At 46.0% G+C, this 27,713-nt stretch overlaps 2 protein-coding genes across 2 annotated transcripts in view; both read left to right on the top strand.

Moving 5' to 3' along the window:
• Positions 1-839: 839 nt before the first annotated feature.
• Positions 840-13,909, top strand: serpinh2 (serine (or cysteine) peptidase inhibitor, clade H, member 2; the record flags this gene model as incomplete). The annotated part of the gene is made up of 5 exons (XM_083684074.1): positions 840-922; positions 1,237-1,862; positions 4,623-4,715; positions 5,145-5,377; positions 12,521-13,909. 5 exons carry the CDS (start codon positions 840-842, stop codon positions 12,824-12,826), a joined length of 1,341 nt encoding a protein of 446 aa, XP_083540200.1. The 3' UTR covers positions 12,827-13,909.
• Positions 13,910-17,389: 3,480 nt separating this feature from the next.
• dnah2 (dynein, axonemal, heavy chain 2) overlaps positions 17,390-27,713 on the top strand; it is a gene marked incomplete at its 3' end in the record, with an annotated part of 92,351 nt that continues 82,027 nt past the window's right edge. Inside the window, exons 1-8 of the mRNA XM_083684129.1 lie at positions 17,390-17,452; positions 18,923-19,093; positions 19,735-19,808; positions 20,704-20,874; positions 21,309-21,537; positions 23,639-23,749; positions 24,016-24,254; positions 24,869-25,060. Of these exons, the coding sequence (XP_083540255.1) occupies positions 18,949-19,093; positions 19,735-19,808; positions 20,704-20,874; positions 21,309-21,537; positions 23,639-23,749; positions 24,016-24,254; positions 24,869-25,060 (1,161 nt within the window). The 5' untranslated portion in view covers positions 17,390-17,452; positions 18,923-18,948. The remainder of the gene's footprint in view (positions 17,453-18,922; positions 19,094-19,734; positions 19,809-20,703; positions 20,875-21,308; positions 21,538-23,638; positions 23,750-24,015; positions 24,255-24,868; positions 25,061-27,713) is intronic.

The raw sequence follows: 27,713 nt of genomic DNA, 5'->3' as shown, positions 1-27,713 counted from the left end.
GAACAAGGACGTCGAGGGCAATGGAAAAAGGAGAAAAAAAACGCAGAAAGACGACATTCGAGAGGTCGAGCACAATAAAACCTCGGTCAATCTTCTCAGACAGATGCAGACAGAGGCGCACAGGGCCTCTTAAATTAGATGATGCTAAGAAGATCGTTAGCGACCCCGCACGACTGCCACTGGAACTACACCTACCGCTGTGATCCGACTCATAGGGATTTTGTTGCTGTCTACTGTATCATATTCTACAAACTGTCAAATGTCAAATGTTCTTCAGTGTACCACAGTCAGATATGCAGGACAAAAACATAGAATAGTAACATAATCTGAGCTACTAAGTATTCAGACAAGCACAACTTCACACTAACACCCTGAAACAACTGTTTATTGTTTGACAGCTTGCGGTTGCAGTGCCATTGCATTGCCTAGTGGAGTGTTGGAAATTTCGAGAAAGGCGAAAGAGCCCGAACTTGGGTGGAATAGGCAAACTTCCTCTGCCACGTCTGAGCCGTAGAAAGCCTCAGTTCCCCTGAACAAACCCGAGGAAAGCGGCGGAGGAGAGAGGGAAAGCTTTAATTAATTACGGTAAAAACGAACAGAGAACTTTTCACTTTCATTTCGCCTTTCAATTTAAAATATATAAGCAGATCTTGCAAGTAATTTTGTTATCCGGTCGGTAATGAACTTGTGATTTTGTATTGAAATCTTGAACGCTTTCTTTTCCTCAATAGAAGTTTAAACACAATTAATAGCTTTTCGTAAATGCACCTAAGGTTTATACAATCTGCCGTTATAAACTTGTCTAGCATAATTGGATAAGACAATGCGCATGTTGCGACATGATGCGGCTGAATTCGCTCAACAGTAGCAGTAACATTTCTGCTGGGCGTTCCCTAAAAGGGGGCAAGGAAGGCCTGATGCTGTAATGTAATCATAGTTTTACTAGTGATCAGTGGCTTTTACCCACAGACCATTATTTTCATAGGTTTTTTGTTTTCATCTATTTCACTTATTTCTTCTATTGATTACGTTTCTGAAACAAAAATCAATGGAATATATGACGTTTTCGAATTGAATTGCTTTGATCGCTATAAATGTATACTTTAAACACTTTTGTTGTTAATTTTCTCCCAGGGTCACATGTGAACTGCCCTGTGATTAAGTATACAAAAGGCCAACAAGCATGTAATGTAGAACCCTCTGTTCTGTTTCCCCTCCCTCTCTTCTCTGTTTCAGGATTGCCATGCTGCGTACAGTGTCCATCTTTCTCCTCATCTCTCCTTTGGCTCTGCTGGTGTCTGGGGTCTCCCCTGGCTCCCCCCAAAAGGCCCCTGCTGCCCCCAGCAGCCCCCCACCACCATGTCCTCCACCTGTGGGGGACTCCAGCTGGGCTCTGGGGCTTCGTCTGTACCAGGCCTTGCGTTCTAAAGCTGGCTCCCTCAACACCCTGTTCTCCCCCTTGCTCCTAGCCAGCTCCCTGCAGGCCCTGGGTGGAGGAGCTGGGGGCACCACAGCCAAGCAGCTCCAGGACCTCCTCAAGACCCCCACTCCCTCCAAGGACCAGGCTAGTGCTCTAGCAGGGGCACTGAAGTCTGTAAATGAGGCCAATGGGACCAGCTTTAGACTGCACAGTGCCTCTGCTATGTTCACCAAGCAGGCTCCCCAGCTGAGCGATGCCTTTCTGAAGGAGAGCCAGGGCAGCTTTGGGCTAAAGCAGCAGCCCCTGGGGCAGATGAACACTCAGAAGCAGCTGCAGGCCTGGGCCAAGGGAGGCATGGGTGGGGTAGAGGGGACATACCTGAGTGGGGAGATCCAAGCCAAAGCTGGGGCCCTGATCCTGGCTAACGCCTTGCACTTTAAAGGTAAGGATAATTTGGAGACTTCATTCTATATAATACGGTAACCTTCGAAATTATGAGAAATATGACTTGATTGGCAGGTCTGTACTGTAACTAGATTGATGTGCTTTATCATCTGGATGCTCCGCTCTAATTTACATCTGTACTGTGGCCAACCTGTTGGAGGTCCTAAAATGTGCTAATCTATGTGGTTGGTTTGGAATGGTGTGCGTGTGTGCGTGCATGCGTGCATGTGTGCATGCGTTTGTGATAATGTGTGTGCGTGCCAACAACACAACCACCAAAGAACGTGTGTGTGTGTGTGTGTGTGTGTGTGTGTGTGTGTGTGTTGGACCCCAGCTGGTGGACGCAGCAGATAAAGGATGATTCTCTGGTCTATCACTGAGAGCTGATTAATCTTCCTGTGGGGGGTGATGTGTCATCTTAAATAATTGAGTAACAAGTGTCCAGACTCTCTCCCCCGGCGTCATGCCTAACATCTGTGCTCAGAGCTCCCAGAGTCTGCAGCTATGTGTCTGCAGGAGGAGCACTGAGGGGTAGGCCTCAACACCTACTGTATCATAACCTCCCTCTTTCTCTCTCTCTCTTTCCTCCTCCCCCTCTTTCTCTATCTCTCCCTTTCTTCCTCGCTAAGGTATTCTCTTTCTCTCAGGTGAGAGACGTGGACTGTCTGAGGGAAAAAAAACGACTTTACCGACAGTCAGCCCTCAGAAAATCAAATTCAGGACTGCCTGTAGATTGATAAGCAACCTAATTAATTTTCTTTGTTTGATGTTTTGACTTCATTATGAAATTCGTTATGTTGTTGAGCCCTAGTTGGTTAGTTCATTAATTTCAGGGATGAAATATACAAATTAGATCATACAATAGATTACAAAACATGAATTAGATTACGCTAATTGGATTCTTAGTTTAGATTTATAATTTAAAGTAGTCAATGTTGTTACTGGCTGTAACAGTTATATAGTAATTCATTTATCTGTCTGTGATTTCTAGGGCCTGAGGCTATTCTCACTCTGTGATATCATACTTGTCTCGGACATTTTAAGACATTTCCTTTGTCATTGTTGCAGATGGAGGAATATCTTGGTGTGGCACCAGCAGCTGCTTGTTTTTGTTTTCCATTTCGTTCCTTTTAGTTAATTATTGAAGGCCAGTATTAAAAGTTTTCTGCCATCCCTCCCTCAGAGTGCTGCACAGAAGAAAATGATGGAACAAAGGGGGGAGAGGGAGAGAGAGAGGGAGGGAGGGAGGGAGAGGGGCAATTAGTTGGGAGAGGGGATGTTAAAAGCAAAGAGAATAGGGAGAAGAGTAAAGAGCGAGGGAAATGTAAAGAAGAGGTGGTGGCGGGGAAAGTAAAGAGGTTGGGGAAGAGGAGGAGAGAGAAAAGTAAAGAGAGGTGACCTGCTGAGAGGAAAGAGAGAGAGATTGACAGACATGACGGAGGGATCTAAAAACCTACCTGGGAGTTCCAGTCCGCACTTGTTAATTATTCAGGCTTTGTTCCTGTGTTAGACAAACAAACACAAGAGGAGAAAATGATCTAAAAACTGCAGCCAAGAAACCCACACAAGATAACACAACAAAGGGGAAGAAATTAAACAACAGCAAATGCATTCACATTTAACCTCTAATAATAGCTTTCTGCATACCTCAACAGCTGGTAATCACAAAGTTGATGAGGGAGGAAGAAAGTAGCCGACTTCATTGATTCTCGGTTTCCCCCGGATGTTTTGGGTATGAATCAGGGAGTGTGGGACTGGTTTTCATAGCCACACAATTGTCTCATTGTCTTCTGTCATTGATATTAATGAGTGCATTGTCAGTAATGCTGGCCTCCTCTGAAGTGCATAGCTATGTACACTGCTGTAAGATAATTCTTTCTAAACCCAAAGAAATGCTGCTTGTCTAGACACAAGCCCACATATCCACAAAGATCTTGGTGTCCTCCTTTGAGTGCCAGCCAAAAGTGTGGTTGCCAGATAACACCCTGCGACATTTCACACACTCACTTTGGGGAATTTGCGCATAATACTGTCATTTTTGTAAGCTTATGCCACCCCAGGTAACACACAGATACTACACTTTGTTTTTGAACAGCGATCAGATTCCTTCCTCCAAAAATGAGAGAAACTCTAACTTGTATTTGCAAGTCTTGGAGGATGAAGCGCATGCCTCTCTGCTGTGTAGAGACTGGCAGGGTTCCGAGGAAGGGAATAGGTTCCCTCAGTGCCCCCTGTCTTAGGTGTCATTCATGTTGAGCGACACAGAGGTGTATTCGTAATTATCATGTTTTTTATTCAGCAATTAAGTTCCCCTCTATAAAATGCACCCTCCTCTATCAAATGGAGCAGGGTGGTCTCAGAGTGTAGTGTTTAACCGCAGTGCAGTTCTGGTTCTCTCTCCAGCCCTCTAAATTGACAGTATTCAGAAGGTGAGCTGAGGTGAGCTGAATGGGGTGGGTGCTGAAGTTAGTAGCCAGCCAGTAAGTGATGAGAGATTGTGGCCTTATGGACCAATGAATAAACCAATGAAATCACTTTGTTGAAGGGAACAAAGGGTTTTCAATGGCTAACATGTATCAATGCTTTATAGCTCACCAGTCTGGTGTGGGTTATTGTAAGATGTCAGGACGTTGTGTCTCTCCTCTCTGTGTCTCTCAGTACATACTGTAGTTTGCATATTTTAGTATTTTTGTAGAGCATATCCATGTAAAAACATCCAGTATTTAAGCATGTTCTCTGTCATTCTATCTTTATGCAGGGCTGTGGGAGAGAGAGTTCAATGAGGAGACTGCAGACCGTCGCAGCTTCCTGGGGACCAAGTACACCAAGGTGGCCATGATACACAGAGCAGGTTAGCAAGGCCTCTCAGTCCATCACTGTTCTATTTATGGGCCAACAGGTGGCTTCACATGGAAACGAGAATCACTGCACAATGACAATTTAAAATGTTTTCATTTATGTGCTAAAACACTCACAAGTCATCTCCTACTCGTCCTTGTCTCTTCAGGGGTGTACCATTGAATCTACAACTTCTAGTTTAATCATATAGAACCACTTCAAAAACAAGATGATGCATCTCAAGGGGTTTGATCCTGTCCCCACAATTTCAAATACATACTGTACATAAATAAATAAACTCTATGTCTGTAAGATGTCCATACTCTCTCCTCATCTGTACCCCCTGGCCTCTGGTTTTACCCAGAAGGATGTACTGTACCATTGAAACTGTAAACGCTCCTCATCTTCCTATGTAGTCCAACTTTCTGTCTGGTGCCCACAGGGGTGTACCGTCACTACGAGGACATGGAGAACATGGTGCAGGTGCTGGAGCTGGGGCTGTGGGGAGGCAGGGCCAGCCTGGTGCTGCTGCTGCCCTTCCACGTGGAGGGTCTGGCCCGTCTGGATAAGCTGCTGTCCCTGGAGCTTATGGCCAACTGGTTGGAAAAGACCACACAGACCAGCATGGCCATCTCCTTGCCCAAGGCTAACCTGACCAGCACTCTCAGTCTACAGGTAAATATACCACACCACATTCACTTAGACTTATTTACTATGTCTCTATAACATAGTTACTTTATACTATTTCATTTTTATAACAAGCAGGTTTGTAAGTTCGTATTCACTTTATTTATTCATCTTGAGTTCAATTAAATATATCTATGTATTCCTCCAGTATGTCCATTGTATTCTGGTGCTGGCTGATCTTTGGACACTGGGTAGTAGATCTGTTTCTTGTCTCCCTCCTCTGCTGTTTGACTAACAGATAGTTGAGTGAGGACAGTAAGAGAGGCCTCAGTAGCCCTCTGTATGGCACTAGCCTTACACCCCAGCCCATCCACTACACCTCCACCCCCTCCCTGGGTCTCCTCCATCCTGCCCTCCCAGCACCCCCTATACTGCCTCAGCACTGCCAGGTCAGCAGGGGTCCCGGAGTTCTCCCCCAGGACTTTGACTGGCTCCAGCAGGGCCTGGGCAAAGGCATGGACGGCCAGCTGCTCCATCCCCACCAGGCCCAGCCCATCCTGGGTCAGCCCCATAGCCAAGCCCACCTCTGTAGCCCCTGCCCCGGGCACCACTCTGAGCTCAGCCAGGAGGGAGCGGTACAGCTTCAGGGAGGCACCGACAGCCCCTTCAGCACTGTCCAGCAAGGCTTGGTCAGGGCTACGCAGAGTGACTGTTACTGTGGTACAGGCCTTTTCATCCTGGGGCTCCTCGACCACCACGCTAGCCTGGAGAGGGATGCTCTGACTGGGGTCAGAGGGGTGGGTTTTCCTGGGTGAGTGGTGGGTCTTTTTGGGTGAGTTATGGTAGCTTGCTGGGTGTGGGGCTGTCCTTGTCAGCCGCCCCTTGGGCCTGTGTAGTCTCCGTCTGCGCTGGGCAGAGCGGACTGAGGTGATTTGCATGTGTATCTGTCTATGGGTGGTGAAGCGCTTTCTGAGTTTGGAGGAGCTGCCGTGGATCCTAACAGCCAGATCTCTGTACTCCTCTCTTCTCTCCTGACGCTCCGTCCTCCTCCCCTCCTCTATTAGTGTTTCTCTCTCCTTGCTTCCCTCTTTCCATTCCACCCCATCATTTCTTTCTCCATCTGAACTCGCTCCCCAAATCTCTAGGCCCAGATCCACCCAATCCTCAAATTCGATTGCTTCCTCACCTTTATTCTCCTCTTCCATTTCTCCATTTCTCTTTTCTTTATCCTCCATTTGCATCTCAGCAGCTTCCTCCTCCTGACATATTCTCGGTTGATCTTGGCTCTCCTCCTCATCTATATCATCCTCTTTAAGACACTCATCACTTTCCCTCTTCTCTTCTCTCTCCTTCCCCTCAATTTCCTCTGCAGTTGCTTCATTCTCCACTTCCTCTCCCTGTTTCTTGTTCTTCTGACCCTCTCTTGTCCACTCCACCTCCTGTCCTGTGATCTCTATCTGTTCCTCTCCCTTTTCTGCTCTATCTGTTTCTATCTCTCCATCCTCTGTTTCTGTGCCCTGGACTGCTAGCCCCTTGTCCAATAGCGTACACACCCTGACACAGCTTGGGTCAAAGGTTACCCCTTCCCATACCTCTCCTCTGTCTCCGGATATGATGGGCCTCCAGCTGTGGACGCAGCATCGGGCCATCACTCCTGCCAGGAGGGCATCAAACCCAGGCTGCCAGGAGGAGAGGAAGGGCCTGAGGATGCCCACCACCTGCAGCTCATCTCTGGGGTCCTCCAGGGACCCACAGGTCATCCCCTCCAGCAGGACCAGGGCCCTGCCACATGCCAGCCTGTAGCCTGTCTGGATCTCAGGTCTCGTCACACCCAGGGCCAGCAGCTCCCAGGCCTGGCTCAGTAGAGAGGAGGCCAGGAGGAGCACTGCCCCAGCCCCATCCCCATGCTCCTTGGCCTGGCTAGTGGCCGCAGAGGCCAGGGTGAGAGCAGAGGGATCCTCCAGATTCATGTGTGCCAAGACAGAGGCAGTGTCTGGGCTGCTGACTGGGGAGCTGGGGGAACCGCGGGGGAAGCGGAAGAGCAGAGACTTGGCCAGGCCTCGGGGCCCATAGCAGGGCCTCAACTGCCGGCAAAGATCCACACAGGGACCCACAGAGAGATCCTCCTGGAGTCTCCTCTTGGTTGTCCCAGGCCACCGGGGGATCAGGGGGATTTTGGGAGTGTCAATTGGAGGGGTGTGGTCCTCAAACATATTGTATCTGTAGAGAAAAAAACAGACAGAGGGAGAGGTTTGCTTTCTCATTTAAGTAACATCAACACAACAGGTCTGAGAGAGAAAAAGGGAGGGGTTGGTGTTTAAACATTTGTGAGACAGAGAGGGTAATGAGAGAGTGTTTTCGGGAGGACAAAGAGCTAGAGAGAGGCAGGTCTGTTTAACATGACAGATACAGGGTGAAACCCATTTCCCTGCGACAGGGGAGACCAAGTGGATCCTATCATGTTGTCTGTGGTGGACTAGTGTAACACAACACAACATGATGGAGAGATGAACCCTAGAGTTGACTGGCTGTTAGAGCTGTGGCTTCCCCCAGTCTAACCAGCCTCCCAGACCCTGGCTGCCATGTTCCTGTGCGCAGCCCTGCCCTGAGGAACAGGCTTTTGACATGAACATGGGGAGGGCAGGCCCTCAGACAGGCTCAGGAGGAGGGGGGTCTGCCTGAGACTACAATCTGGAGCGGTTCCCCGGGACATGGCTGCTCTGCTAGGACACAGAGTACACACTCCAACACATATTACTGTGGCTGGGAGGGCTATAGGGGAGAAAATCACTGTACAGTCAAGGGAAATCAGCTCATAATATTACCTAGAGTACATTATATAAACTTATTTATCTAAAGTTTAGCCCTTTCTTCGATATTTGTTCATGTTTTTTCTCTCTCACGTGTTGTCTTTCTACATGTCCTCTCTCTCTCTCTCTCTCTCTCGTGAGTATTTGAGGAGTCATTACTGAAGGCTTAAAGCTCTGTAGTAACCAGGTTATCCCCTCCTCCTCCATCCTCCCTCTGGCCATTGATAGTGAGCCGTGCTCTGGTCTGGAGCGCTGCCTCTCCCTCTCCCTCACGCTCATTTCTTCAATTGGGTCGAGCAAATATTGCTCATCATTCCACATTAATAATGTTTACCCCTCTGTCTGTCAGGAGTCAGGATGGCTCTGAGTTCAGGAGAGGGGAGGAACATCTGGAGCCGACAAACATGAGTTTTGGATGATCAGAGGAGTGCTGATTTGCTGGCTGTCATCCTGTCACTAACAACTGCTCCCCCTCCACCCGTGCATCTTCTCTCAGTCTCCATCCTCCTCATCTTTGTTGCTCTATGATCGGATCCTCCTGGTAGGATTCATATATGTGCTAATATGGCATTGCTCAGCAGCCTGGCGCTGGGCCTGCTGACCTAAATAGGAGTGACATTCAGCGGGCGATGGGGGTAGGAAAGGGGGGCTGGGTCGAGCGCTGGGGGACAAGGTGGAAAGCGGCACAACTAAAAATAACCTGGGTTCTCTCTCTGTGTCTCTCTCCTCTGGTGAAGGGCAGGATGTGTTGAAGCAGCCATGGTGTGGTGGAGGCCAGAGACAGACCCAGCTCTGAACGAGCCTGGCCTGTAGGTCACTGCCTAACCCCCCTCATCGCCCTCTCTGAATCAGCCCTGCCCAAGCCTGCCAGACACACTCACTGGCACAAACACACACACACACACACACACACACACACACACACAGACACACACATGTACACACCTGTCAGCCTTTTAGCTACAGTACCCTGGCCTGGGCAGTCCATGATGAAGACGTATGAGTAGGCACACAAGAACTCACTCAGTCATGGCTAATGAGGTCAAAAGGTGATCAAATATTTACGAGACCACACTCCAGTGTGTAATGGTACCACGGGAGAGGTCCTATACTTTTACCATGATGAGCCAGCATCAGTAGATATAAATTAATGAGATGTGTTTCATGGCTGCAGTTACAATCCCTCAATAGGTTTTTCATGAGCCAGTAGTCTTTGTAAAGTTGGCCTTGTGGAACTGAGAGAGAGAGAGAGAGAGAGAGAGAGAGAGAGAGAGAGAGAGAGAGAGAGAGAGAGAGAGATGAACGGAGAGGTGAATAAGAGAAGTTATTGACAGAGCTGCTGAGATGTAAAGACCCATGTAAATGAGACATCAATGGCTGTAGGTCTAGTGCTGATTATGTGCTGCAGCGGCTTTGAGGCTTCAAGAGGTTTGTCTGAGGTAAGACTGAATTAAACATGCGTCTCTGAGGGCTGAGCTACAGTCAATGATGACACCATAGCTACACGTCATTCAATATCAGATTTTCACACAAGCTGCAATTGTAGACATACAAAGGCACAATACCCCCCCATGCTGTATGTGTGTTTGTGTGTGGCCCTGCTCTCTTACGTGCATAATGCATCCATTTGTTATTTATTTTCTGCAGTTATTGTTTATGCTGTACAGCACGTTGGTAAAGCATGTAAATGGAAAGCCTTGAATGCATTTTAGATTGGTTGAAGAAAGAGAGGATGGGATAGAGACATAAAAGGAGAGGTAATGTATGCCAGAGTAGATGAGAAGATCAAGGAGGGGGGATATGACAGTGAGCTGAGTTTGTTTTATTTATTTAGCCTTTGTTTTTATCAGGTTAGTCCCATAGCTCCTCATGATGTGTAAGCAGCTACAGAGAGGAGAGGTGTTTAGAAATCCCAGTCCTCCGTTGTTCCTGTCTGCTACTCAGCCCCCCTCTACTGTTTTCTGTTTCCTCATCCTCTCTTTATCTTTCAGTCCGTATAGTGTAATGCCCATTGAGGCTGCTCTATCTCTTTAAACACCAGCACTACTGTATAGCCCTTAAGAGATGTATCCACCTCCCTCACCAACTCCCTCGCCAGCTCGCCTCACAGCTCTCTCATCCAAAGGTTCATCCAGCAGCTACTTACTTTCCTCAATCGTCCGACTAATTAATTTTGATACTGAGCACTCTACACAAGAGAGTTTCCTTGCTTCCCAGGCCCAGATACTGCTGAAGGCTTAGTTAGCTCTGTGCAAATGCAGCAGTGGGAGCCAGCAAACTGACAATGCGTTTAGCATAAAGTGACTTCAAACAAATAGCTTTGTCACGCCATCTCTTACAATGGACTTAAATGATCCCTAGTACATCCAGGAGGTACAGAACAGTACAGGTGTAGGGTGGTGAAATGGCAGGTCCTGGAGGTCTCCGCTGTTGTGTCACCCCTCCCTCTGGCCCCAGGCCCCCCAGGCCACAATGTCACCATTGCTGTCATACCACAGTGAGACAGGAACACTTAATTTTTAAACACTTGATTGTTTTAAAAATTAACCGAGCCTCAGAGCTCTTCTCTTCCACAAGAATGAGCTTTTGCTCCTATTGCGGAGGGGAGGGCAGAGGCGGTTCTATTTATATATATCAGCCACAATAGAGGTTAGAAGTTTCCTGCTAATGCGTTGTGTGACTGTAATTGCTGGTGACAGTGTGATCATTGTGAGACACGGTGCCATGTGAGAGCTTTGGCAACAGGCTGTTTATGTCAACAAGGGAGAGAACTTTGCATGCACTGTAGGGGAAGAAGGAGACTGCTGCTTTTGTTTAAGCTGTTTTTCTTCATGTAGGCATTCGTCTTCCAGGAGTGGAGGAATTCACTGGTTTAAAGTCTATTTCTGTTTGCCGGAAGATAAGGACAGAAAACCATGAAATGATTGCTGACGGAGATAGAGAGGGAGTGAGAGTGTTGTATACAAGGGAGCCCAAGTCTAAAAAGAGAAGGATGAGCTGCATAGGAAAAAGACTGAGTGAGAAATGGAGGGAGAGAGACAGAAGAGGATAAAATTGAGGCGAGAGGGGCTGATGAGGGATGAGGATGCCATGGAAGTGGCAGCACAGCAGAGAAAGACAGTGATGAAGTGGTAGAGGACGGAAGGAGGGTGGAAGAAGGGAGGAATAATGGATGAGAACAATAGAAGTGCATTAGAGCAGGAGGTGGTGTGTGTGTGAGGCCTACCCTGACAGTAGAGGGGATGAGAGGGATGAGGTGGTGTGTGTGTGAGGCCTGCCGTGAGAGCAGAGGGGAGGAGAGGGAGGAACAAGGACACGGTACAGTGGAAGCACAGGATCCAGCATGTTAACCGAGGTGACACAAGCTGACATGGTCCCCTTCCCTTTAACTTCCCCTCATGTACATCAGCTACTTTATATAGAACAGCCTTTAGTATACATTGAGTCTTTGACATTCAGGCATGTAAACATGGTTAAAAAATGAATACTACCGTAAGTCATCGTCCCCCCTCCCACATGTTTTACATTTTGCCTTATGTAAAGATATCACATCTTTACATAAGGATATCACAGAATATTGTGCTTTGTATTCTGTAGTCAACTGTAGACTCTGAGTAGACTTTATAATCGTCAAAGATAAAGCATTATCAACCAAAATAGCCTTTTTCTAAACAAAGGCTACCCAGTAAGAATATACAAAAACAGCATCATCACTCACTCACTTCTCCTCGCCCTCCCATGTGCACCTCCGCCTCCCCCATACATCTCCCTGCCTCCCCCTACATCCCCCCTGCCTTTCCCCCCGCCCTCTGGAGAAGCCTGTCATGTGGAGTGGCCCTCTGTCGTGGGAGTATAAACTACCTGTCAGGCAGCGTCTTTCTGTGGAATTCATATCAGAGGGAAAACAAAGGAGGTGGCCAGGTCACAGGGCATCATTCTTAAATTATTCATGTGCTCCTTCCCTGTCCGCCATCTCAGCTCTTCCTGTCGCCCAGTTTGTACCACCGCATTGCAACAAGGGCAACTGTCACCGTCTGATTGAATTTGGGAAATAAATATGGAAAATACTTTTTGAAATCTTATTCATAGACATGTTTTGGTTTGTTTGAAATGTTATTGATAGGCATGTTTTGTTTTGCTTATGTTTGCATTGTTAATTCTGGGAGTTTATAAGAGGGCAGCAGATTCTACTTCCGAATGTCATTGCATCATAAAATTTTAAAATCCGCTTTCCCCACACTGTTTGGACCTTTTGCTTGCATAATTGATCAGCTTGGGTCTCTTGATGCAGGACGTGTCTTAGAGAGCTGGAGGTGGGGCAACTGAATTGCGTTTGTGTCCACTAAAGAACTGAATGTGTCTCTCTTGTCGTTTGGAACAGGAACAGCTATCAGTGCTGGGACTGACGGACGCATGGGACCAGAAGACAGCTGATTTCTCTGGGGCCTCTGCGAAAGGCAAGGGGAAGCTCCATCTAGGGGCTGTCCTGCACTGGGCATCCCTGCAGCTGGGCTCAGAGGCTGGGAAGCGCGCTGCAGAGCTGGGGGACGAGAAGGTGGAAAAGGCCAAGCTGTTCTATGCTGACCACTCCTTCATAGTCCTAGTGAGGGACAACACTACAGGGGCTCTGCTACTGATGGGGGCCCTGGACCAGGCTGAGGGAGAGACCCTGCATGATGAGCTATAGTAGAACCACGGACACACACACACACACACACACACACACACACACACACACACACACACACACACACACACACACACACAAAATACTAGCAGACTGTGTTTTGTAGGCTGAGCCTGGCCCATAAAGACTGGCAGTGCCACTTACTGACACTCTGACACACTATTAGAATGCAGCTGGCTGTCACATATATACACTGACAATCCAAGTCCCACTCTGACACTGTCATGCTCAGGCACTGACACTTATGGCACACTTGAATGAAAACACAAGATATTACCATACTTGACAGAAATACTGAAATGTTAACTTAGAGAGGCTGGCAAGCATGCACACACACACGTCACTCACACACGTCACACACACACACACGCACACGCACACGCACACACACACACACACACACACACACACACACACACTCGGCCTCTGAGGACTGGCACTGGTGAAACACGAGTGCACTGACAAACACTAACACACTGACAAACAGATCTGGCACTGAAAGACTGTGACACTGAGTCATGCCAGGGGACAGGCAGCCAGGCAGGCGGTGACGTGGCGGCGGGCATATGAAGGGTGCCTCCGTTGGCTCACATTGGCCAGGTAAGCTGGCAGGGGCGCTGGTGGTCCCCTGGGCGTCTCCAGGAGAGTGATCATTCAACCGAGTGGTTATTGATGGGCCAGCTTAATGCTAATGGCGTTAATGACTCAGAACCGCTGTCAACAACACGGAGGAGACGGAAACCTTTTAATCTTTTAATTCCATCAGGGATCAATGAAGGCCCTGGCCTCTGTGTTGCCTCAGTTAAAAGTTGTAACGCGTCGCATCCATTGACTTTAATGTGCCTGATTTTATTATTATGGCTATCATCAGTGTTATTGATTCTTACTTGCTTCTTAATGTATCACAATGGTGGAGGGACAAATGTGACTGAATACTTTGAGTTACCACAATTGACTGTGCTGTACTGGATTTGGGTGGGAAGGTTTTTTATGGTATGAAATATTACTGCATTGGATATTATGTCATCAATGGTCCAGCAAGAGATTCTTATTTTCATGATCAATAAAGCTATTCATTGTCAATTTCATGTTGCATTTCTCAGTCTCTCAACCTATATTCAGTGTTAATGGAGACATATTATTTTCAAAGCTATATCACCAATACAGCTGAAACAACAACTATCCTATAGTTGACAGCGGTAATACACTGTAGCCAGATAGCTCCTTTAATACTTTCCAGCAAAAGAAAATATGGGCTAGAGTTGAGCCTCAAATGTGTATGAAACTAGATTTAGAGCCCAAAACTCACATCAGATATTGAGCTTTGAGTCTGGACAATATTGCAGACTGAAGGGTTCTGTTTGGCTGCAGCAGCCCATCCCAAACTTCCCCAACAAGCTTCCTGAAGGCTACAAAACAACTTAGAGGAAATATGTCCTTTTCTTCTCCACAAATGAATTATTGAGAAATAAAATGAATGAATGAATAGTTGCTCCTTTCCATTAATCTTAAAAAAGATTAAGTGTCTCTGCGTAGACATGTTTTATTAAAACGTTTCACTTATTTTTTTCTTATTCAAAAGGATGCTTTAGTGCTTTGGAAGTCCCACCCACATACAGTATTATTACTTCTGGAGGCTTGCAATGTTTGTGACCAAAAAGAAAAAAGGAAGGAGGTATTATTGTGGGTAAAGGTTTACATGTACTGTAGCCTATGTCTGTGTCCTCTTAGTAATATGCTGCCCAGAGACAAGCCTGTGCCCTGCTAATGCACAAAATTCTTCCAAATCTGAAGCAATATTACAGCTGTTACTAAGTAAGCCCAAAAGAACAGAGTATAGCATACCATGGTAGGCCTAATAAAGCAATGATCAATAATTTGTTTTATGAGTGTGTGTGAAGCCTTGCTGCAGTGATGTATAGATCAGGGTGATAAAAGGGAAGTATGCAGTAGTGAGGCAGAGTAAACACTAACTCCATTGACAGGAGCTGATGGGCCCGGGGGCGTTGGCTGTGAACACATCAGTCCTGCTCAGTCCAGCATCAGCACCCTGCTGACTCACCTTCACATTCTATTCAGCTCAACAGCAGCAGAAGCTGCACCTATCCGCCCACTCCGAGGGAGCCAGGGGTACTTGCTGGGGATGATCAGTTTAAAAACACATTATATGCTGTGTAGTGTATGTTCTGTACGGTATGTCAACGTGTCTTAAGATTTTAATGCATCTCCAAGGAAAACTATTTTGCCCAGTCTTCACTGTGTTCCACAATTTCCTCTCCCTTCTTTGGTGTGTGAGTGTGTGCAGAGCCAGCTCCAGAGGCTAGGCTCAGCCCACCAGCCATCATGTCCCGCGTCTATGATACCTGCCACACGGACGGCCCGAGGTGTGTGTGTGTGCGCACACAGTGTGGCAGCAAGTCACAGGAACAGCCTTGTCTGGTGATATCAGACTGTCTCTGGTGTGGACAGGTAAGTTAGTTAAATTGCTTTGGTTGTATTACATTATCACAGCCAAAAGCATAGCTTCCCCATCTAACAGATGAAGTTAAAGTTTAAGTTGAGTTAAAGTTCAATCTTTGAGGTAGAGGTAGACTCTGGGATATGACGTCATGCCTGTGAACAAAGCAACTTTCATCAAAGATATTGTAGTGAACAAGAGCGAACGAAATTTCACTTCCCCCCCGAAATAAAATGTAGAGTGCATGCCAATTTCATTCAACTCTACTGTGTAATCTTTTCCTACCTTCTCTGAAATGTCTTTGGTTTGGATTTGGATTTTTAAAGGTCCAGTATGTAACATTCAAGCTTTCTAAAAGCTTCCTAATGATATGTTTAATCAGTAGCGATCAGAGATCCCCTGAAAGAAAAATTGTGTCCTATTGTGTCCTCCTACACTCTGTTTGCATATAAACATGTTGTTACTGCCAGGGGTGTTCTAGAGGAGTGGACTCGTCGTTTTTCGCCTTTCTGTCTCTGATGGCTGCCTCTTCAAATCGCGCTTGCAGAAACAGAATAATGTCAGCTTATGTCACTCCATTTCCGGGGGTTATATTATTATTAGGGAGGATGTTGAAACTTCAAACTGAATTTTGCCACAATGGCCAGAGGTGGCAGATTTCTGACAAACTTACGCCGTGCTCATTTAAATTTTCGCTCTGTCACAACACGCTCTATTCCCTAGTCTGTCGCAGCTCAGTTTTTGAAAGTCTCTGCCCCGCTCACTTTGCTATAACGTCATATCCCACAGTCTACCTTTAAATAAAATATTTTAAAATTACGGCCATGAACTCCCCTGCCCTGCCTTTTATAAGGGTTAAGCCATTGGCCTACTGAATCCTGATGCAGAAAAAAGGGTGTAGGAGAGCATTCTGAGTCGTGAGCTATCACAGATGCAGTACTTACCCTTTAGAGTAAAAGGCAAGTGGCTCTGATTCTCAAGGGTCAACAGGCTGATAGGAATCGTACAGGTTGTCCTCCATTTTCACCATGTTCCTTTTAAAAGCTTGAGATGGGAAATGGTTGAATTATGAGAGACAGGCATGTTAGACATAGAAAATAGAGATGTTTCTGAAAACATGTATAACCCCTTGCATATTAACATTTTAAAGGGATTACAGTTGCTATCTGTCCTTCCTCCACCCACCCATGCCTTATTCAAATAGAGTAGTGGATGCATTTCCTTACTGAGTAAACAGAAAACAAAGGTTTCCTAGTCTAGATGTTCTTCAACTAATTGACTACAGTCTTTACATTCGACATGTCCAGTCTTTTCCCATTCATAATGCAACATTTCAGGCATCCTTAGGCAGTCTAGTCAGGCCTGGCATGGATAGGCTTATAGGCCTACAGAAGGCTATTTGAGAGTAACATATTTCAAAATGATCTATCATTTTCCAAGAATATGTAAATCTTCGCATACAAGGCTGATGATTTATTAAATGAGCACTAGCTAACTTACCGTGGTATTATTCATTTGTGAGCAACTGCTGGTTAAAATTCTCAATGACAGTTGGTTGTATTCTCTCAAACATGGCACGCGCAGTCTGTGTTCTGTCACACGCACCTGCTACCGTGCTGTTTGATTATGCACAGCCAAAGAAGGTGCAATGGCATAGCTAAATTGTTGTAGTGAGAAATAATGGCCACGAATCATGAAGAAAATTGCAAATGCACTTTCCAACAAATCTACAATAGTGCTGTCCCAGAGGAAGGAATTACCAAAAGTAAACGCGCATCAAAACAGATAATCAATCGGCAATCCGTCTTTTTTTTTTTTTTTTTTACCATTTGCGCAGTTTAACACAAAAAGAGTTTTGAAGAGAATCTGGGCCTGTCCATCAACATGAATGCCGCTTCTTCGCAAGCCGTGTGATGGACTTGCAAAATAGTGCGCAGTGTGTCCCAGTCTCCTTTCTCACGCGCCGTTTCTATGGAGACGGGTCTACAAGCAATACCATACAGCACTGGACGAGAGTGATCACCACTGAGAAGAAACTCAAAAAGTTGTCTCGCAAGCGGACATCAAAAGTATTTTGTCATGGCATTTCATAGTGTTTTTTGAGTAAACGTCAGAATAAATGCTATGTTTGTCATAATCTTGTGATAAACAGTTGTTACCTGAGAAAGGTAAGGTGTCTTGTCAGCTAGCTAGCTAAAGCTAACCAAACACAGTAGCTACAGTAACTACACTTCGACTAATTAAAATAAAATTAAAATAAAATAGTAATTGGACTTCCAGTCAGTGCAATGTTGCATGTTATTAGCATTGTTATGATCGCGTTTATCCTGCTCACGTTCAATATTGACACATCCAGTTATATCCTGTAATGAGTGTTGGGGAAGCTATTCTGAAAATGCATTTAACTAGATTACCAATTATTTTACAAGGGAAGGGAGTGTAAATACATAAAAGCTACCCTTGAGAGAAATATAGTTTGTCAAACTAAAGCTTACTTTGAAAAAGTAGTTAACTACATCGAAACTACTTCATCCAACACACGACAGTCGGTTACTGAAAGACGAGCAGTTCTTGTGACAGAACGAGTACGGTTGAAGCGCTCTGAGCTGGGAGGAACGTGGGGAGAGCAGAGGCAGGGAGGGACCCTGTTCAAGGGCTGGAATATTACTTACAATTCAATGTTTTTTAGGGTTTTTTTCGATTGGAAAATGTAGTGAATAGCTTACTTAACAGCTACATGGCAAAAAGTAGTTAACTACTGGAAACACTACTAGGACTTGAATTTAGTTTAACTACCACTAAGCAAAATGCAGTTAAACTGATAGTTGAACTACATATAGTGGAACTACTCCCCAACACTGCCTGTAATAATTCAGGCATTCTGTGCATGTTTTCTGTCCTAAAATATGTTTCACTGTCTTTCAAACAGTTAATATATGCCTGAAGCAGACTGTTTCTCTAGCTCATATTAATGTTATAGATCACTGTCAACTTACTGTACCTGCTGCCTCAAATATCTGAGATCTAGCTAAAGCAAGTGTGTGTATAGTTTCAATGGTTTTTCCAGTAGATGTTTTTTTCATTACTCCCTTTCTTTCTATCCTTTCTGCAATAATCTGTCTCCTGGTTTTATTACACACAGTCCTTAGAAACTGACAACTTGGGAACTGAATCAAAGTTTCAATAAAGACGGGCGCTGTGGGCCCATGACAAGTGAGGTGGCCAGAGCAGAGAGGCGATAGCAGCCCATGATAGATTTAGTTCATGAACCTGTTGACTTTTTCATTTTATTACTTGTTTTGTCCAGATATTTCCTCCAGCCTGCAGGACTTTCTCTCTCAAAGTCTGAAGCATTTATCCTTGGGAGTTGGGTAAAAGGGTCTTAGTTTATGATTGAAGATAGAACCTTTACTGGGGCTTTAAATTGCACTGAATTAGATAATCTGCTGTAAAAACATTTTGGTTAAGATCATCACCCTGCTTTCTTATTCGTGATTAAGAATCTAAACTGTGAGACAGAGGTGAGTCATGAATGAGTGAGAGAGTCACAGTCTTCTGATCTGTTCACTGCGCCTATCTCTGGTACAAAACAATCTGTTTTACAACATTCACTTTTTCTATCCTCTCTATTTGACAAGACGCTTCAACAACGGATGCCCTTGCTATGGCGGACCCAGAGACACCCAAACGCTCGTCCTCCAGCAAGTCAAAACGCTCCAGCTCGAGCAAGAGCCGCAAGGGCAAAAACGTCAGCACCACACCAGCTCCTGATGGGGCTCTTGTTGACGAGCAGGAGACACTGCCTAGAGGTAAGGATTTGAGTTTTTAACACCAGTCAATCTCACCGTCATAGTGACATCACTCAGAGATGGGCTAGAGGAGCTAGTGTCTGAGCTTGTCTTTTTATACCGTAATTGGTCAGTTATTCTATAGTGAATAGCTTACTTCTATAGCTTACTTCGATAGTTATTCTATAGCTGTTTATACTCTTTTTGATAAGGGTTTGGAGAAGGTTTGCCAAATGACAAGGCATAGATGTCATTTTCTATATATAGTACTTAATTTGCTATATATAGTACTTGTATCCAAAATGTCAAATTATTAGGGGTGATAAAGAGAAGACACATGCAGGCTCGCTAGGACTCAAGTTTCTTATCCTTCATAACATAATACTCAGCACAATTCTATCATATCAGCCTTAGCCTAGAACCAAACTCATAATTGCGGCAGAATGCCCAAAATGACAGAAAAAAGAATAGCGAAGATTATTCTCACAATGGAGTGAATAAAATGTAATTATGTAAATTTGAGCCTGTCGCTGCAGTTACTTATGCTTATTGAAATGTTGTGTGTGTGTGTTTGTGTGTGTGTGTGTGTGTGTGTGTGTGTGTGTGTGTGTGTGTGTGTCTGTGTCTGTGTGTGTGTGTGTCTGTGTGTGTGTCTCTGACAGAGGAGACTCAAGAAGAAAACATTCATGAAACTTCAGTGGCTGTTGAAGAGGTGGATTCGTACACCATTGGCCTGGTAAAGACATCAGTGCAATAGTGGATTTCTTGTCAGCAGTAAATAATTAATTATCAAGTGACCTGCACCATCAACTGGCTTACAGATGGGGGGTCAAGTTACATCCCCACTGCATACAGTATGAACCCATACACAATGTCCAAAGCAGTTTTCCTTCTCCAAACTATAGAGAGAAGATTGAAGACCCATCTCTTCAGGCTACATCTTAACGGTCCCACCTATAGACCTATTCATCCCCACTACCCCCCTGTACAAGTTTCTCTCCTGTTAAAAAAAGTATTTTTTCCTTCTTCTAGCATTGTGACTGCCAGTGGCCCCTGGTCTGAGCATTGATTACTTATGGATGGATAGATGATTCACTTACTTACAACAAATACATTTGTTGCAAGTCGCTTTGGATAAAGGCGTCTGCTAAATGCCATAAATGTAAATTTTTTGAATGCAAAATATGGCCTCTGCTGGATTCTAGAAATATGGAAAACAGAACGTGATTGCGAGTGGCTGGTCAGTGAACCTGCACCGTCACTGTCCTCTCATCAATCGAATTAATTATCACTCCGAGCCGGGAACACAGTCCTGACATTTATATCCAGTGACCCATACCACCCGTAGCCCCCCCCGGAAAATGGCAGCTGCTGCGTTGCACTGCGCAGGGGGTGGTGTGTGTTCGTGATCAGGCTCCCATCCGCTCAGCCTGCCTGCTAAACATATTCTACAAGACAGCACAGCACCTCAGATCTGCATAGTAATATTCCATATTTGGGTAATGATGGGATTTGGGTTAGCTCTGTCACTCTAGAACTGCAAGTGAGGAACGTATTGCTACTCAGTGACATTAACACTAACCCCAACCATTTAACTTTCCTCATCCCTCCCCCACCGTCCCTCCATCCAGAGGGTGCTGTTCATCAAGCGGGTGGCTCTGACTGGGATGTCTGAAGCCTCTTGGACGGAGGAGAATGAGAAGACTCTGGATAAGTTCATCCTGGACAGCTCCATCAGGACTCTGGTGGTGCATGCAGACCCCTACGCTGGCCTGCGGGTGGAGTATGCCATGCCATCTCAGGTACGGTCCCAGCTGTTCAAAGTGATGATGTAGAGATTGGAGCTGCCTCGTCCAAGGCACGCACAGTACACTGTGGAATATTACAAATGATAAAGAGCTTTGTAGATTGTGATAACAATGTTCCTGAATACCAAGTAAGCACTCTCTAAAGAGACCCACAGGAGTTAATAAAAATGTCTACAATTTCAGTGCTACAATAGTTTCCTCCTTTCAACGGGACACAAAAGAGAATCAGAGAATGCAGAATTTAATTGCTTATTTTGGTGTGCTTCGCTATGTGTTTAAATTTACAACTCTGTTTCATGCTCTCTCTTTCCATCTCTCTCTCTCCATCTCCTCTCTCTCTCTCCCTCTCTCTTTCTATCTCTCTCTCTCTCTATCTCTCTCTCCATCTCTCCCTCTCTCTCTCCCTCCCATCCTCTTCCCCTGGACAGGTGGTAGACCAGCTGGCCTTCTTCATCCGTGCGTGTGAGGCGGTGATCACAGAGGAGACTTTTGAGAGCTCGGTGCAGTTTGGCACGGTGAGGGGCAATGCCACCGAGAGCCTGCTGAGGCTGATGAACGGGGTTCACGCCCCCCAGGTCACCCTCAGCACTGCCTGGCCAGAGAGTATCAAGAACAACTACTCAGCACACATGCACCGCTTCCTCACCAACCTCACAGGTGGGTCTGGCCCGACAGTAACTCACATCACAACACCCAGTGTTGCCCCTGGGAGTCGATAGAAGTTGCCCCTGCTTTAATATGCACTGATCTTAGGTCAGTTTTGGGGTTTCTCTCGTAATGATTAGGTTAGGATTATTTGGGGAGAGTAAGCGGATCCTAGATCTGTGGACAAGAGTAACTTGTCCTCCAACATCTCTGAAGACTTTCTCACCACAGCGCCACCTAGTTGTGCACCTATTACCGACTTTTCTCTCTATACTGTATGAGGCCCTGTTTATAAGCCATAGCCTTCTTGTACAGCTTCTTTGATCAATTACACTAAGCTCAAAAGCTGCCAGCCTCTGAAAACGCTTTTCCTCCCCAAATAACTCACAATGAAGGTTACAGAGCAGTGCTTCTGACAAAATGACGCTTTGACAGCGAACCATTGATCTATTTCATGCGTCATGGTGAGGGCTTTTTGGAATGTGGAATTGTTCTTTCATGTTGCTTCCACAGGGACGTTTTGTATTTGTGCTTCACCCAGTAATAGGTAAACCCAGCTACCTCAATGGTGATACACACAGACATAATCACACAGTGCAGTGGTGCACTGTGATGGTTCAATTATCATGCTAATTATCCCAATCACCGCAGAGATGCCCCTCCTTACTGTACCCTCAGCGAGTCAACAGAAACTGCGCACCCACAATCAGAATCTCTCTCTACCTGAGCATTGTGGGGTAATCAGAGGAGGATTGGGTAATTCTGAAAGCACTTTCCATTCCCCCCCCCAAAACTCAATTTGCAGATCATATTCTGTCAGTGTGCTGCCTTGCAATTTAAGAAACACATTTCAAGGATACAAAACTTGACGGAAGGCAAATCAAGCCTTCAGAGTAAACCTTCTGCTGCAAGTTATTGAAACTTTGTTCTAAACTTACGAAGGCAATAACAATGAAGTCATGATGGGTCCACTGTGAATGCAGATGTTGCTTTGGCAGCATACATATGTAAGTAAGGAGAGAGCATAGGTAATATAGCCCCAAGTGCTGCATACAGATTTCACCCATGCTCAGCCTAGTAGCAATATGAAGCGGTCTAATTTGGCTGAAGGCAAAGCTTTACTTTATTCTCTGGGTCTTCATCCATTTCAATCTTGGAAAGGTCAACTAGACCCAGGATACAAATACACACAGGCACGAAAACTCATCCATACACACAAAATGCTCACTCTCATACACAGAAGGTTTACACACACACGCACACACACAAAACTATGTTCTCGCTCTCTATGCTCTTTAGCTGTTTTGCTCAACTTCCGTGCTCTGAGTTGTCTCATTATTTCTCCCTCTCTCCTTGTCTCTCTCTTTCTCTCTCTCTCTCTCTCTCTCTCTCTCTCTCTCTCTCTCTCTCTCTCTCTCTCTGCTGTCTGCTGTCCTTGTGTTCTTTCTGTCTCTTTAGAAAGGCCAGTCGAAGGCTACAGTGCTGCCAGAGTATCTCTCTGTTGTGCTTCCAGTCATGCTCTCTTATTTATTTTTTTGCTTCTAACGATCCTCCCAGTCCGAGCAGGGCTCTGGTCTCACTGATACTCTGGCCTTGTTCCCTTTCATCTTTTCATTTCTCATCAGGCCATACCCTCTGTTTGTATCCGTCTCCCCCCCCCGCCCCCCTCTACCAGTTCTTTCATTCAAAGCTTTCTGTATTATCTTTTGTGTTCACCTTTTCATTCCACACTTCTCGCTCAAGTGGTGGGAAATATTTGAGCTGTGCAGGCAGTGCAGTGGTATGAGGAGATGATGAGAAGCATTTTCAGTGCATTCAGTGCAGAAGTAGTAAACACTTATTTTCCCTGGGTGTGTATTGTCAATGTTATTTTATTTGATCTGGATGATGAACAGGATAAGTTACAGGTCTGATTCCTCCTCATGCTTGTACTTTACAGACACAACAACAATGTCAGCAATTCTCTGGAAACTCAAGATGATTTATTTTATTGCTTTATTTCTTGAAAATGAACCAATGAATTTCTGCTTAGGCCCATGCCATATAATCCAATGAGGCACATAATATGATTAAGGGGTGTTTAATGTAATAATGTATTGTGGTGTTGCTGCAGATACCAGGTTCAAGCTGGTGGGGAACACAGTGCTATACATCCCTATGGAGGCCCTGCAGCACAGCCCTGAGGTGGCCAGCAAGGACAAGGAGCTGGTGCAGAGACTGGAAAGTAAGCCTGAGGGGTGTGTGCGTGGGTGTGTGTGTGTGTGTGTGTGTGTGTGTGTGTGGGTGTGTGTGTGTGTGTGTGTGTGTGTGTGTGTGTGTGTGTGTGTGTGTGTGTGTGTGCATGTGCGTACATACATAATGGTTATGTGTTGGGAGAGTATTGTCAATGTCTAAAGGTCACTGTTAGTGCATCTGTTGTGGTGTACAGTACATCTGTGTTCACATCTCCTCTTCCTCCCCTCCTCTCCCTCGCTCCCTCCCCCTCTCCAGTGGTGATGATCCACTGGACGCGTCAGATTAAGGAGGTGCTGAACGCCCAGGAGACAGTGGAGACGGGGGACAGCTCTGGCCCCCTGGAGGAGATCTCCTTCTGGAGGAGCCGCTGTGCTGACCTGTCTGGTATCAGCCAACAGCTGCAGAAGCCTGGCGTCAGACACATCCAGGCCACACTGCAGCTCTCCAAGTCCTCCTACGTCCCGCCCTTCTGCAAGCTGGCCAAGCAGATCCAGGTGCAGCATTACATTAGTAGTTAACCTCAGAGTTGTTTCTTAGGTGGGGTGCAGAGGCCCCAAAATCAGCATCTAGGGCTGCCATAAGCAACATGTTCCACTGAAACCTAGTCAGGCCTTAAAGTTTTAGGCGTGGGCTCAACGGGGGGGGGGGGGGGGGGCACACAGTACATTATAGAGGGGGGAGGGAATGGAGGGGAGGGGAGGGGAGGGGAGAAGTGCAGTACTGTAGTGTAGAATGATGATTTATGGACAGGCTGAGAGCTACAGTACACCTCCTGCCAGAGAACTGAGGCCGTATTCACTACTCTCCGCTTTACGACAAGGTTGGCGAGGCAATTCATTTAGAATTATAACATGAGCCGTATCCAACGGCACCAGCTTGGGATGTGGAGTTTAGGCTGTCAATGAGTGATGACACTGCCTGGTTCCATCTCAAATGACACTCTATTCCCCTTATTCTTTTTTTATCAGAGCCAAAGTAGTACACTTTATGGCGACTATAGGATGTCTTTTGAGACTTAGCCTGTTATTGTTTACACATACAGTAGGAATCGGCACTATTTTATCTGGGGAATAGCCACTTATCCTGTGAGTGTTTGGCTGTGTTGCAGGATGGCTCCCTCCAAGCCCAGTCCAACCTGACCTTCCTGTCCCTGCTGAAAGAGCCCTGTGAAGAGATGGCCCAGCTCAAGCCCAAGGAGCTGGCCCCCAAGCTGGCCCACATCCTCAACCTCATCCGCCTCATCTGGGTCAACTCTGTCTACTACAACACCCGCGAGAGGCTCACCGCCCTCTTCCGCAAGGTATGGGCCCCTCCCTGCCGGTCCAATCGTCCCCATGATAACCCAGATCTAACCAATTACGTTGTTTCTCTCGACCTCTCTTTTTAACCTATCGTGTTCCCCCTGCTAAACATACAGACCTGTGCAGTCAGACAACCTATTGCTAACCTAAGGTCCTTTCTGTAGCTGCTCAGCACTCCAATTGGCGCACTCTGTCTCCTCTGTTCTACTGATAAGGCCTCATCAGCACAGAGTTTGTTCAGATCAGAGCCACAACAGCCTGCTTCCATGTACTGCAGGGCCACACTGTTTTATTATCCCACAGTTTTCATTTCAATCTCCAGCTCCTTGAGAGCGAAGGGAAAAGCGTTTAACCTCTAATAATTACGCTCTGACCCTCCATCGCTGGAATCGTTTGCTGCCCTGCTGTATTTCTTTTCTTGTTCATTTTCCCCCTCCTCTTTTCAGTCTCTCTACCCTTTGATAGTACATCAAGGCGGACTGACTTGCACAAAACATTTGGCCTAATTGTTTCCTGAGGGTCCGCGTGGGTGCAATGCTCAAAAGCCGGTAGCCATGGTTGATTCAAAGAGGTTCTCTTCATCCCCAGCTCCACGCTGGGTCCAAAGACGCACCTTTAACCCGCTCAAAGGGCACAGTGGATCAGCCTCTCAGGCACCTCCTCAGCCACAGGGCCTGTGCTCTGCAGGCTTTACCCCCCCCCCATACCCCCCTCCCCCCGTCACATCTGCTCTGTTTGATCATTTTGGTTGAGTGAATGAATGGTTGTTTTCAAAAACATTGTATCAATTTGAATAGACGTACAATGTTTTCCTTGTTTGTTGATATTTCATGTAGGCATTCATGCTCAATAACAGTGATCAGTCCACACACTATCTCAGTGCTTTGCTTTGCTTGGAGCATCTCAGGTGTGTCTGCCCGTTACAGTATTTCCATACGCCTTTTTCCCATTTTCCACTGGTTCTGAGTGAATTCATGATAGGCCTTTTGTGCCCTATGAGTTCCTTTTTATTTTCATATTTATTATTCCTCCAAAATCCTTGGTAGAAAAGCCAATTTTTACAACCATTTAGCTGCTGCAGTGCGTCTGTGCAGGATAAAGGCACTTTGTGCAGAGTAGGCCAGGAGTCTGAAGGCATCATCGGTGACCAGTGACCTGGATCCCCCTACCTGGTTCACAGACCTGGCCCTCTACTCTGCTCAGCCCTGGTTACTGTTGTCATTGGCTGTGGAGGAACATGGAAACCCTACTACAGTATGTTTTATGTAACTCAGATGGCCTCAGTTATTCCTGTACACCACTCTCAGTACATTTCACTGTTTTCATGGTTGAGAGGCTTTCTTCCTCCCTCCAGTGGCATAAACCAAGAGAAAAAAAAAACATTCTAGTTTATTTCAGCAGAGAATGATTTCTCTGAGAGCTGGAGCAGAACCAACCCTTCTGATGTGGTTTCCGTTTTGTGTGATTCTTTGGCTAATCATTTCTAATCAGAGTCCATTTGAGTCATGGTAGACGTGTGTGTGTGTGTGTGTGTGTGTGTGTGTGTGTGTGTGTGTGTGTGTGTGTGTGTGTATGTGCTGTGTGTACGCCGTGCTTGTGTCTGTGTGTGTGCATGCGTGTGTCCCTGCCTCGCCACTCTGCCTTGCCTCCCCGCTGGGCTTTTACCATTTCTTCATTTGTTGCGGCTTTGTTTTTTTTGTGTGCTGGAAAACACAGTGTCTGGTTTAATATCATTTTCCAATCACAGAGCACTGGAGGGTATGGACTTCTGACTCAGCTACGCTGTTCCAGCTATTGCCACGGCAAAAATAGCAAATAATAAACCCCCTTAATACTAGCCGCAGTCATCATTTGTAGTAATTGATCCTGGTATTCTTAGGGCTGGTGTTGTTGTCTGCATTGTTATTTGGTACATGAAGCTACACTGCTACAAGCTGTCCAACACCCTTCGTCTCCCCGTCCCAGATATTCAACACCATCTGGTGTTTCACAAAGCTGCAGTCTGGAAAAGAGAAAGTCCACTGGATTTTCCTCCTAAGTCAAGACGTGCCTCTCTTACGAAGGGTTTTGAGGAGCAGCAGATCCTCAGGAAACTGGCTGATTATACAAGAGCTTAGCAAATCTCTTGAGAGTTAAGATTCAGGGACATATGTTGTCTTCATCTTGCCCCCTCTCCTTCAGTTTTTTTTTCAAAGAGAGAGAGAAAAATCATTATTAACTCATAAGCTGGTTAAGGCTGTAGCACTCTCAACCTGCAGCTCAATGAGAATTTCTGTCATTTACATATCAATCTAATTTCCTGTTTTTTTCTCTCCCCCTTCTTCATTAAAAGCTGCATTTGCTTTGCGGTGTAATCAGCCTGTAGAACAAATTTTCATTGGCTATGAGCACACGCGCACGCGCACGCACGTACGCGCACACTCACACTCACACACACACACACACACACACACACACACACCCAGACGCAGGCAGGCTGGCAGGCAGGCAGGCAGGCAGGCAGGCAGGCAGGCAGGCAGGCAGGCAGAGCACGCGGCTCAGCTCCCCAGCCCGCTGTTCCTCTGTCAGGATTTAACCACTGATCAGAGAAATAAAAGGGAAGCTGTCATTCCACATACCCCACCATATACATCATCCCCAATAATTACACTC

The sequence above is a fragment of the Argentina silus genome (genome assembly GCF_951799395.1).
Source record: "Argentina silus genome assembly, chromosome: 1".
NCBI classification, from domain to species: Eukaryota; Metazoa; Chordata; class Actinopteri; order Argentiniformes; family Argentinidae; genus Argentina; species Argentina silus.
Note: the sequence above shows the minus strand (reverse complement) of the source record. Positions and strands in the feature narration are given on the sequence as shown.